Source organism: Manis javanica, chromosome 4, assembly GCF_040802235.1.
Source record: "Manis javanica isolate MJ-LG chromosome 4, MJ_LKY, whole genome shotgun sequence".
Lineage (NCBI taxonomy): Eukaryota > Metazoa > Chordata > Mammalia > Pholidota > Manidae > Manis > Manis javanica.
Genome location: NC_133159.1, coordinates 969,554 through 981,255, shown reverse-complemented (window position 1 = coordinate 981,255; position 11,702 = coordinate 969,554). Strand labels below are relative to the sequence as shown.

Below are 11,702 nucleotides of genomic sequence, written 5' to 3'. Positions count from 1 at the left end.
GGCCGACAGCCCTGTCACATCCCGCATGGCAACCTTGTCACCCCACACCCAGGTGGCAGCAGAGGCGGGCCAGGGCCGGCTTGTGGGACTCAGTGGCCTTGGTTCTCCTGTTGCCCCATGGGAGAGGGCCCCATAATGGCACCCCGGCCGTGGGTCCAAGAGATGGGGCTTGACTCCCCAAGCCCCTCCAGGGCCCACACCTCTGCCCTCCCACCAGTGTCCCTGGACGTGGCCACATGGCAAGCGCCAACCCGGAGGGGAGTCTCCAGGCTGCAGACACAGAATGTGAGCAGCTTCCAGAGGCTTTGTTTTATTTCATGCTGGGACCAAAGGCCCATGATCACCCCCTCCACCGTCCATCTGCCCCAAGTCCCAGGCACACTGAGAGGAGGCTAGAACCGGATCGTCTTCCAAATCGGATGCTGGGCTCCAGAAGGGCCCCAGGGCCAGGCGGGCTCTGCTGCCGGCAGGAGGAACTGGGGCATCTGCAGGAGGGGCGCCCAGGACAGTCCCAGGTGGTGTCCACATGGGGTGGGGGCAGAGGCCGGGGGTGCTTAAGGAGGTAAGTCTTTCCTCTCGCTCACGTGGCCCGGTGTCATCCGCCGACAGCACCAGGGTGCGTCGGGCAGCGGGGATGCAAGGCCTGCAGTCCAGCCTCACAGGGTGTATGCCGCCCAGTAGATGACATTGACAGCAGCAAAGGCCGCGGGGAACACGGCACGGGCGTAGATGTCGATGGTGTCTGCGTCAATGGGTTTGAAGAGCGCGCGGAGGCCTCCCTGGGCCCCTGCACAGGGTGCCCCTGGCTTCTTGGTCTCCCCAGTCTCCACCTCCACAGACCTGTAGGAGCCCATGAGGTTCCCAGGTGCTCGGCAGTGCCGGCGGGACACGGCCAGCTCCTGGGTGACACCAGCGGCTGAGAGGGAGAAGAGCACGATGGCGTTCTTCACGTCCATCTGCACAGGGAGGAGGAGGTGGGCTGAGCAGGCGCTGCTGGCCTGGGCCAGCAGGTGCCACCACGACGTATTGTGGGTAAGGACTGAGGAGCCAGGCCTGGTGTCCTGAGCCCAGGGCCTGCAAATGGCCTCCCCAGAGCGGCCTGCAGAGGGTCCTGCAGGGGCCGAGGAAGAAGGGGCCCCCACCATGCTGTCCCTCCAAGCCCGGGGTGAGGTGGGCCGGGGGGACCTGTTCTGGTCCCGAATACGAGGGACCCAGCCCAGCTCAGCCTCACCTCCGCTCTCTGTTCTGTGACCTTGACCTTGGCCTTTGGCTTCTTCCGGTAGTCAGCATTGAAGTGGGCAAAGGCGTATTCCACCAGTGCGGCAAACACAAAGACGTAGCAGATCCAGAAGTACACGTCCAGCGCCTTGATGGCCGACGCCCGCGGGAGGGAAGAGCGGGCACTGACCATCAGCGTGGTCATGGTCAGCACCGTGGTGATGCCTGGTAGGAGCCGTGGGGCCGCCGCTAGAGCCCCTGCATCTCCCCACCTCTGCCCCGCCCAGCCCAGGTGCAGGTCAGGCCCCTTGCCCAGGCCCGGCCTGGCTGGCCACCCCCCAGGGCAGTGGGCGCAAGGGGCCAGAGGGCAGGGTCTGGGCTTGTGGCTCCTGGCTCCCACTCCTCCACCGGCTCCCTCGGGGGAGAAGCCAGGGCCTCGTACCTAGAGACACCCTGGCGGGCACCGCTGCCTGGCTGATCCAGAAGGAGACCCAGGACATGGCGACCAGGAGGACAGAGGGCATGTAGGACTGGATGATGTGGACGCCTCGGTTCCTCCGCAGGTGGAAGTGCAGGCTGAGCCGGGGGGACTGGCCGGCTGCGGGGAGCTGCCACTAGGACCTGGCCCCCGGCCCGCCATGCACCGTCCGAGGCCTCCATGGAGGGCAGACCCTAGAACCCCTCCTGCCCCTTCTCCCCGACACAGCCTGAGGGATTGTGCCCGGACCCTCCAAGTTCCAGAAGAGGGCAGGGCTGGGCAGGAGGGGCCAGGGCACCCCTGAGCCCCCACAGTCCTGGGTCCCCCCCTCGGGTTCCCCCCAAGCCCTGAGGGCTGCTGGCCCCCAGGAAGCAGCAAAGGGGTAACGAGTGTGCTGGAGAACCTGACCCACACCTGCGAGGCGGCCCGTCAGCAGTCCCTTGGCCGGGTGCAGTCTGTGCCCATCGGCTGTTCAGCTGCATCCTCAGTGGCCCCCAGAGCCGGTGATGGCTCATTTAAAAGCACCAGAAAGCCATGTACTCTTCCCCGGGAAGAGGTCATAAGAAGGCAAGTTACCCAATTTGAAATTCATCAGCTCAGCGGTAAACCGGTAGCTGGTGATGGTGAACTGGGCCAGCTGCAGCTTATCCAGCCCATGGATCTGTCCCTGGTTTTCGGACCAGTAGTAAATGATGTCCTCGGATGAGTAGCCATCTGCAGGAGAGCCCATGGGTGGGCAGCAGAGCCTGGCGCCCCCAGCTCCTGGCATCCCGCAACGGGAGCATCCTGTCCTTGAGGGGAGTCCGAGACAGCAGAAGGGGGCAGCCCAGGAAGACCCAGCCAGGAGCGAGAGGCCTGGGGCCACGCCCAGCACCTCGGGCAGATGGACGCAACCAGAAGACCCAGCAAAGTGCAGGTCACCGTCGCCAATGACCACCAGGGGCTGCCACACTGGCCCAAGGACAGATACGTGCCTTGTCTGGGCTCCATACCTGGCTGTCCTGGGCAAGGCACTGGCCGGTGGGAGGAGGGCCAGGCTTCCTGCTCCAGGGATGCCGTGTCCCAGACACCCCTGCCCCCAAGCCAGACCAGCCTCTATGTCCCTGGCAGCCTGAGTGCCCTGGCCTCCTACACCAATGCCACTGGAGAAGCCACGTGACCTGCTTGGAGCAGACCCCCACCCTGGGCCCCGGGGACACTCACAGCTCTCCAGGTGCAGCATGCACTCCTGCTCATCCATGGGGTACTTGGCCAGGTCCATGTCACAGGCCACCGTGGAGGTGATTCTGCCCGGACAGCATGCCGGTGAGGTCCCCACGGGAGGCTGGCTCCCCACCCCCTGCCCTACCCAGAGGGGCCACCTCTCAGGCTTTGCCGGCAAGGTGCCGGCATCCAGGTGAGAGCTGAACCCTGGAGTAAGGTCACAGGTACTGTGGGTCTTTGTGAGGACCCCAGCCTGCCCGAAGGGTTGGCTCCTAGGCATTCCTGATGACCATGCTCCCTGGGAGGGCCCAGGTGGCCAAGTGTTCTCACTTGCCAAGAGAATTTAGATTCTTATGTGAATCTCCTGATTTTTTAAATGTTGGCACTTAATTCCATTTTTAAAGGCATGTGTCAGAAAACACATGTTCAAACAAATACATGTTACATGCATGTCCACAGAAGCAAGACTCACAAAACCAGAAGGTAGAAACAGCCAGTGTCTCTCGGTAGGCGGCTGCATGCAGTGGAATGCTACTTGGCCATAAAAGAGAAAGAGGTTCTGATAAAAGTTACAAGCACATGAACCTCAGAAACATGCAGAGCTGAAGAAGCCAGAAGCAAAGGTCACACAGTGTGCAATTCATTTTATATGAAATGTGCAGAAAAGGCCATTCCATGGACAGAAAGCAGATTGTTCACTTTAACATGGTTAGGTTTGTTATGTGAATTTCACCCAGTTTGAAAAGCAACAAGGCTCTGTGCTGGCCAGAGAGCTACCTCGGCCGGCTTCCTGTCCCCAGCCTCTGCAGTGGGTGTTTCCTAAGTAGCTGTTGTTTGGGTGGGATAAGGAACGCGGCCCCAGCTCCCCGCAGGCGCCCCGGGCACTGGGCTCACCGGATGCTGTAGAGGATCACCCCGTCTGGCTGCAGCCGGATAAGCTTGTTCTCCACAGTCACATCGTGGAACCAGGCGGACTTGGCATTCACGATGAAGGTGTCTGGGAGCCAGAGCTTGTCCACAAAGCGGCTGTCCAGGCCCAGCGTCTCGTTGGTGTGGTTATAGGCCAGCCTGCCATCCCGCCAGCTCTGGTGCAGAAACACCGTCATGGTGTACTCCTGCAGGGGGCGGTGAGATGTCAGCCCCACTCCTCTCCCGGGGCACTCGGCCAGAAGGGGTGAAGCTGCCTGGCACCTACCATGTTCACCTCCGAGATGTGGTCGATGCTGGCCACCTCAATGGCAAGCGCCACGTTCACCGGGGGGCCTATGGAGAAGGGCCAAGGCCCCAGGGGGTGGGGCTGAGGTCAGGCCCCAGCCCCCCCAGCCGCACGGCCAGGCCAGGCCAGGCTCTCATGCCACAGAAGCCAGGCAGGCAAGACCAGGGAGCAGCCAGAGGTCTTGTGAGGAGGCCTGAGGTCACCTTCCCACCCATCTCCCTGGGGGCTACTGCCACAGGTCTGTCATACCCCTCGGGTACCAGCCCAGAGCCCAGCGGGGCTCACATCCACAGTTGGGCCGCACGGTCTGCTGTGGCCCTGGTGACCACTCTCACCTCCAATGCCCGGCCGGAAGTTGCGGGCATAGCCATCCATCAGGCCGTCCAGGTTGGGGAGCCAGGATATCTCCAGGTTGGAGCCCACATAGTCCCCGATGTCACTCATGGCTCTGGAAGCACAAAGTCCTCTGGTTACCAGCAGGATGCTGGGGAGTCCACCTGGGGCCCTTCCTAGGGACAGAATTCTGTCCTGGGCACTGAGGCCACGGGTGGGCAGCGAGGACCCCTGTGAGAGTGCTTCTGGCTGGACCTGCCAGCCCTGGGCCCGCATGCTCAGGAAGGCTCCTGCACCCCACCTCCGGCCTGCAGTTGGGGGGCCCGTAATAGCCCTCTTGTCATCCTGTGCCTCACCACCCCCAGTGGGCAGAGGACAAAGCCTGTGGGGAGAGGTGAGGGGTCAGGGGCTGCTGAGAACCCTGAGGCCATGGCTCCCTCCCTGGAGATAGGCCCCCCCACCAAGTCGCCTGTGCGCACGCACTCCTCTGGGCCCTTCCTGCCACCACGAGAAGACGGCCGTGCCCTGGTGCATCCTATCCCACCGCGCTGTGCTGGCCGCTCCCTGCCAGGGCCCAGGCTCCCCTGGCCTCCTGCTGCCCCAGGGGCAGTCTTCCCATCCAGCTGCAGCCTCGCACCCAGCTCCTGCTCCCACTTTGCCCATTGGCTCAGCATCCACGCCCAGACCCTTGGCCAGCACCACATGGCACTGCAGCCCATGCCCCATGCCCCCAGCTCCTCCAGAGCCAGATTTCCCCAGGCCCCTATCACCATCCCTTCCCTGCCTGCCTGCCACAGCCATCGTGGCAAGCCCCACCTGTGCCCAGACCTGCGGCGATTGTTCCCTGACTCCCTCCCGTCTGGGACACCTGCTTGACCCTCCAGGACCCCTGTCAGCTGGCCCTGTTTCCTCACACTGATCCCCACCCCAGTTCTCTCTTGGTCCTGACTTGAGGCGCAGCTCCAGGCCCCTTCAGGATGTTGGTCCTAATACTCATTCATCTATTGCCCATCTGGCAAATGTCAGCCGACTGTCCCCTTGGTGCCAAGTCAGGACACCATGACTAGGACGGTCACAGCCCAGGCTACGGGAAGTTCGGAGTCTGTGAGGAATGACGAAGCAAGTGGCTTCCAGTGTGATGGGTCACAGAAAGGGAAGCTGGGCCCCCTGGCTGGGGTCGGGGGCCGGAAGGCACAGCCTCCCCAGGAAGGTGACCCTGGAGCCGAGAGGTGGGAGGGAAGTGAGATTCCGGGGGTGGCGCCTCTGGTGGCCAGGGGACAGCGGGAGGCTGGTGCAGCGTGGAGAGCTCGTGGGGCACCTGAGCTGGGGTCCTGGACAGGTGAGCTCTTGCCCCGGCTCCCGCTGGGAAGGCACGGTTGTGGTGGCACTGGGAAGTGTCACAGCGGGCAAAGAACTGGAAGGCGCTGTGGAGGGAGGTAGGAGGGCACCCCTGAGGCAATGGGCTTGGCCCAGGCAGGGTGCCCACTGGGAACTGGGCTCTGGCTTCACTGTGGGAGTGGCAGTGGATGGGAGCCCTGCTGCTGAGACTGGGTGGTCAGCCGGATGCATGCCCCCCCCCACTGCACTGGCAGGTGAGCTCCAGAGCCCTCTGGGGCTGCCTGGGCTGGGGACACAGCAGGGGGTGGGGGCGCCAGGGACCTCACCTGTGTCACGTACTGGCCTTGGAGAAAAGGCTGCATTTTGAACAGGAGTCCTCAGCTCGTGAAACTTGCAAACTCCTGGTCTGCCCTGCGGGGCCACCTTGTCCCTCCCATCCAAGGCAGGGACAGAGCCGGTGTTTTGGTGACAGTATAAGAAGGACTTTAATGAATTCTTGCCCCAATGAAAGCACAATTTAAAACACCAATGGAGGTCACCTGAAGGTCGGAGGTATGGGGACTCAGTTAGGCCTATTTTCGGACTGGCCCAGCTGCCACCTCACTGCAGCAGCCAGCCTGCCCAGAAGCAGGCCGTCGGAGACACTGCCCTTCCTGGGCCCTAGGGTGGTGGCCTGGGCAGGAGTGCCTTCCCTCGGCCTGGTGCCTGCCCCTCCCACACACAGAGGCAAAGCCAAGGGTCGGCCGCCTGCCATGAAGCTCTCCCTGCAGTGTCAGGACGCCAGCAGACTCCATAGCCTTTGCCGTCTCTCATGGGGGAAAGGGAACAGGCTCCCCGCCCCCCACCACGTCACCTCTCATCTAGGACGGGGTGGATTCCAGCTATGAGGGAATGTGGGGGCCTACTCTCCTCCCCAGGTTCAGGCAGGAGGTTAGCTGGGTGGGCGGGCTACAGGGTGGGTGAGTCCGCGGGAGCTGAGCACGAGCTAAGGACGTGGTGACTCTGACCATCACCTTCAGGGAGAGCTTCTGACGCATCCGCTGGCCCTGGAAGCCAGTGGTGGCCTGCGTGGGGCTCCATTTGCGTGGATGGACAGCAGCCCAGAGACAGATGCTAGGCTCACACCCTGAGGCACTGAAAACACGAGCAGCTTCTGCCCCACTGCTCTCGCCCTCTCTTGGCCCCCCTGAGAAACAAGCCCACCCCTGTCACTTGTCTGTGCCCCTGGGAACAGAAAGGGAAGGTAGGTGTAGCTGAGCAAGGCTGTGGGGTTCTCCTCCTTGCATCCTTTCGTGCACACAAGCCCACGCTGCCTGGCAGCTCTGCTTAGCACAGCACCAGCCACCCAGGCACCTTGGTTGCCAAGGCAAAGAGGAACCCCACCACCATCACACGGTGAGCTGCAAGGCAGGATCTTCTCCTGGGAGACGGCAGTGCCAGCAGCCCGGAGAGCACACCCACTCGGGTGTACTGCTGGCAAGCCCGGGTGCCCGCTGCACAAGCGGATCTTCAGACTCAGGGAAGACTCAGCTTTGACCTGATCCACAGATGCTGCCTTTCCCACCAGGAATCCTGGGATCTGGGCTGAGCAGCAGCAGACAGAACAGGCACCACTGTGCTCCCATACCATCTGGGGGTGAGGACCCAGGACTGAATCAGGGACGGATGGTGTCCTCTGGTTTCTGGAGTGGAGGGACCCAGAAGCTGACAGGAGAAAGGCCCTGATGGACAGCACTGCACTGTCAGAGGGCCACTGGCCGCAGCCTGCTCAGTCCAGGGAGTCTCCTCCCAGCTGGGGCTGTGCCTTCCAGATTTCCAGCCTTCATCACAGGCAAGCAGGCATGTCCGTCACCCAACACTATATGGGGGTCAGAGTTCAGAATGTTTCAGATTTTAGAAAGGCGACATGGTGCACACATGGACTTGGGAGTGGGGTCTGGGAAATTTCTTCACAGGAAATATATAAATAGGCCCAAAAAGTAGGGTGATTAAGGACAAAATGAGCCCCATGTCAGAGCAGGACAGGCTTTGCTGCCAAATGAGTTTTGGTGTCAAATGTGGGCTAAGACTCTGGGGTTCAGAGCAGCTTGGATTTCAGAATCACATCTGCAGGGCTGTGGGCCTGGGCCAGCAGCTGAACCCAGGCCCAGCACGTACGTCTATGGCCGTGCCTCAACACTTTGACCTTCCTGTTACCTTGAAGTAGGAAAAGGAGAAAGGCCCTTGAGATCAACAAAAGAACACAGCCCTCCCGAGGATGGGGCCGCATCAGCACTGCCCCAGACCCTGGGCTTGTTGGCCACCTGTACAGCTGGGCCCAGGCCTTCCTTCCTCTGCCCCGACCCCACCAAGAAGGAAACCCTGACACAACCTCCCCACTGTGTCACATGCCGCCTGAGGGCCCGCCACCAAACACTGGCTGCTGCCCAAACATTTCCAGTTTCTCTTTGACATCAGTTGACTGACCACGACGTCCGGACACTGAAGGGCCTGTTTTTGCTCTGTTTTCTGCAGCCCTTGCACCGAGATGGTTTTCAAAAAGGGCCGCACGACCCCCATGGAAAGTGGCCAGGCTCTGTGCTCATGATGCTGGGTGGCCAGGAGTCCACCTCAAGTCCCCAGCTGGGACCGTGCTGGTCTCTGGAAGCCAGAGAGAGGCAGCCCCCCGCCCAGGGGGATCTTTCTTCTTAGTGTCTTCCTTTCCTGGGGAGACAGGACCCTCCTAGTCTCTCCCACAGTTAGGAGGAAATCCTGAGTCCTCCGCACTACCAGGAGCACCTGGCTGCCTCCCACCTGCAGACTGCAGTTCAGCCGTTTGAAATGGGCCCTGAAAGGAGACCCCCAGGGTCCTGGCCACCACTCTCTAGCGGCCATCCACAGCCTCAGGAGGTGCCTTCTTGCCCACCCCACAGCCGCTAGAGCATGGCAAGCTCATCCACGCGGCTTTGCTCCCACGGGAGACAGAACAGCCTCCTTCCCCCGTGTTCCCACTCCCTCCTCCCCTCCTCCTGCAGCCCGTGCCGCGCTGAGCGCTCAGCCTGCCCCTGGAAGGGCACCAGCCAGCCGCTGGGACAGAGGACCCTGAAGCCCACCACGCTCTCAAGGCTCTGGGGAGAATTTGGAGCGGCTCTGGCTCCCTCGCCCTGGCCCGCGAGGCAGGTTCAGCACCCTGACGGCGGACAGCACCCGAGGCGGCCAGCGCCGAGGGGGGCGCGCGGGTCGGGGATCAAGGTGGCGGATGTGGGTGGACACGGGGGGATGGAGCCCGTCGTAGACGGGGTGGGGATGGAGCCCGGAGTAGACGCGGGGGTGGGGTGCGGATGGAGCCCGGGGGACCCCCACCCCAGGGCGACCCCGGCGCAGCGCGGGCCGGCGCGCGCTCACCTGGTACCGCGGTGCTGCTGCGCGCAGAGTAGCAGCAGCGGGGCCAGCAGCCAGGCCAGCGCGTCCATGGCCTCGGCGCTCGGAGCTGAACCTGGACGACGCCGAGTCCGGCCGGTGTCGGGCGCTCGCGAAGTTGTTTGGCCGCGGCGGCGGCGGCACAGGCGGGGCGGGACCTGGGGGCGCGCGGCGCGGGCGCGAGGGCGGACGGAGCGCGGAGCCCGGAGCCCGGAGCCGCCCCCGGCTGCCGCCCCGCCTTCCGCACTCCCGCCCGCGGCCCGTTCCTCCCTCCTGGCCGCGCCGCCTCCCGGGCCGTGGCGCCCGTCACTGCCCATCCCATCTCTGGCCGCCAGTCTGCCCCAGGGGCAACCCTGGCGCACGACCCTCGTGGCCTTTGCCTCCCGTGCCGGCCGGGCGCCTGGACCGACAGGCGCGGCACAACCTCGTCCCCGAGGGCAGAGCTTGCCCGACGCTGTCTGTGGAGGTCACAGGTCCCGCGGAGCTGGTGGGCAGCGCAGGGGCGGAGGGAGGGCGCCAGCACCCTTTCACTCGCTTGGGGGGCCGCCCCGCCAGCAGCTAACTTCCCAAAGCCTCCTGCCTGCAGCAGGGCCGAAGCCGGAGCGGCCGCGCCTCGCAGAGCAGCTCTGCCCACCCACCGCCGGGTGGCAGGAGGCGGACGGGACGCGCGCCACTGCGGCTCCGCTGGCCGCAGGGCTGGACGCAGGACGCCGTGGCTGCCCTGCTGGCCCGGTCAGGCTCCATCGCACCTGTCCACACCGCGTTGAGGGGCACTGCAGATGGCTGGGTTCCAACCACCGCATGTGCCCTCCACCCGGCCAAGGGCTGGGAAAGTCAGGGCCCCGGCAGGCTGTCTTTTAATTCTTTTAAATAAAGTTCCGCACAACTTCCCTGAAGAGCTGATCACAAACTTTGACCATGCTTCAGTCTCATTTATTCATTCCTGGACTGAAAATCAGGCGAACTTCCCATGAAAACACGTACACATGGGCAAATTTGTCCTTGAGGGGTTAAGCCCCCTGGAAGAGTGGACGCCGGCCTGAGTGGGGGGCAGGTGGACGCAAGGGTAGAAAGGGCTTTGCTGCTGGGCATTTCCAGCCCAATCCCAAGTGCCAAGAATGGGGAGTGGGCTGTTCCCAGGCATCTTTCCTAAAGCCAGTAAGGGGGGTTTGAAGACAGCCAGTCAGGAAATGCCTCCTTTGAGGGGTCCTCCGCAGGCCCTTTGGGTACGCAAACACTGAGCTCCACCTGCTCCCCGCTGCACCTCTGCGTGTGTGTGTTCTGCACAAGCCTCTGGGGCATGGCCTCATCCCCGCATGTCCTTCCACACAGGCTTGTTGGGAGACCCAAGGAGGTGATCCACTGAGGAAGTGTCCGGAGCATGGCTGGCGCAGGGCAGGGGCTGTGAGTGTCCGCAAGTAGTACTCATATTGTTCCCACACTCAAACAGGGACCTCGTCTGCCTGCTTCTTCACACTGCCCCTCATGTCTAAGACTCAGGCACATAACAGGTGCTTAATGAGAAAACAAACACAGGCTGGGCCTCCAAAAGCCAGCGGAGAGGACACGGCCGCAGCCCGACTGCTCGGGACTCCACCTCCTGCCGTTCGGTCCTGAGCTGTGGACTTTGTGCCGGTCCAGGTGTCCATCCCAGTACTGTAGCTGGGTTCACTGACTCTCCTTTCATTATCAGAGAAGATATAGGTGCTGACGGCCTCTGAGAAACAGTGTTGACCTTGAGTCACTTCAGTCAGTCCCTCTGTTGCTATCTCTTTCACTCCCTCTATGATCATGAAAGTACTCTTGGACTTTCCCTGCAGACCCATACTAGGTGAGCACTTCAGCCATCGCTTGTTTGTTTGGTGGCATCGAATCTCTCCTTCCTGGAGCCCCAAAGGGAAGCACGTTTCAAAACCTTGACTTGAGAGAGAGGTGCAGAAGCCGCCTGCATGCAATAGACTCACACATCCCCTCGCTGTGCAGGGGTATCCCTGGCTGCGGCTCTCCTGAACGCCAGGATGGTCACCAGCCTTCAGTCAAAATGCTTCCTTTCTTCCCCACACCCACAAGTCCTCCTTTGGCCCTGTATTGTCCATAGTTGGATTTTTTGGATCTGAAGAATGGGGGTCTCCATTATTCCTTCTCCAAGTTCCCTGAGAATGAGTTTGTGTCCACTTCTAAACTGCGTTTGCATTCTGCCTATGTGTGTAACGAGTGGGGCTCCCGCCCTCATCTTCAGCCCCACCCAGATGGGTTCCAGCTGCCCCAGAGCAGGGAAAGCCGACTGCGGGCAGCCCCACCAAAGGTCGGGAAGAAGCCACGACCTTGGTCCTGCAAGGTCAGCCACCAGCCGATACGGTGCACCTCATGATGCAGCCGTGAACCACCTGAGAAGTGGGAGCAGCCCTCTCCTCTCCTCCCTCTGAGAAATGGGGAAATGCTCCTGAGTCCGAGGTCTGGGTCCTAGTCCCAGCTCAGTTCCTCAGTGACCGTGTGGCCTCAGGGAGGTAGTTTTTC

At 62.3% G+C, this 11,702-nt stretch overlaps 1 protein-coding gene across 2 annotated transcripts; it reads right to left on the bottom strand.

The window, feature by feature from the left end:
* Positions 1–294: 294 nt before the first annotated feature.
* On the bottom strand, positions 295–9,841 carry GABRD (gamma-aminobutyric acid type A receptor subunit delta). Of its 2 annotated transcripts, none has more exons than XM_037000189.2 (9): positions 9,171–9,841; positions 4,451–4,563; positions 4,095–4,162; positions 3,794–4,014; positions 2,900–2,982; positions 2,273–2,410; positions 1,661–1,816; positions 1,232–1,443; positions 295–956 (listed from the first exon to the last, which is right to left on the bottom strand). In XM_037000189.2, exons 1-9 carry the CDS (start codon positions 9,500–9,502, stop codon positions 657–659), a joined length of 1,623 nt encoding a protein of 540 aa, XP_036856084.2. In that variant the 5' UTR covers positions 9,503–9,841; the 3' UTR covers positions 295–656. The 2 variants fall into 2 exon arrangements, with proteins under 2 accessions (XP_036856084.2, XP_073089127.1); XM_073233026.1 differs by lacking the exon at positions 9,171–9,841 and adding an exon at positions 5,767–6,037.
* Positions 9,842–11,702: the final 1,861 nt, after the last annotated feature.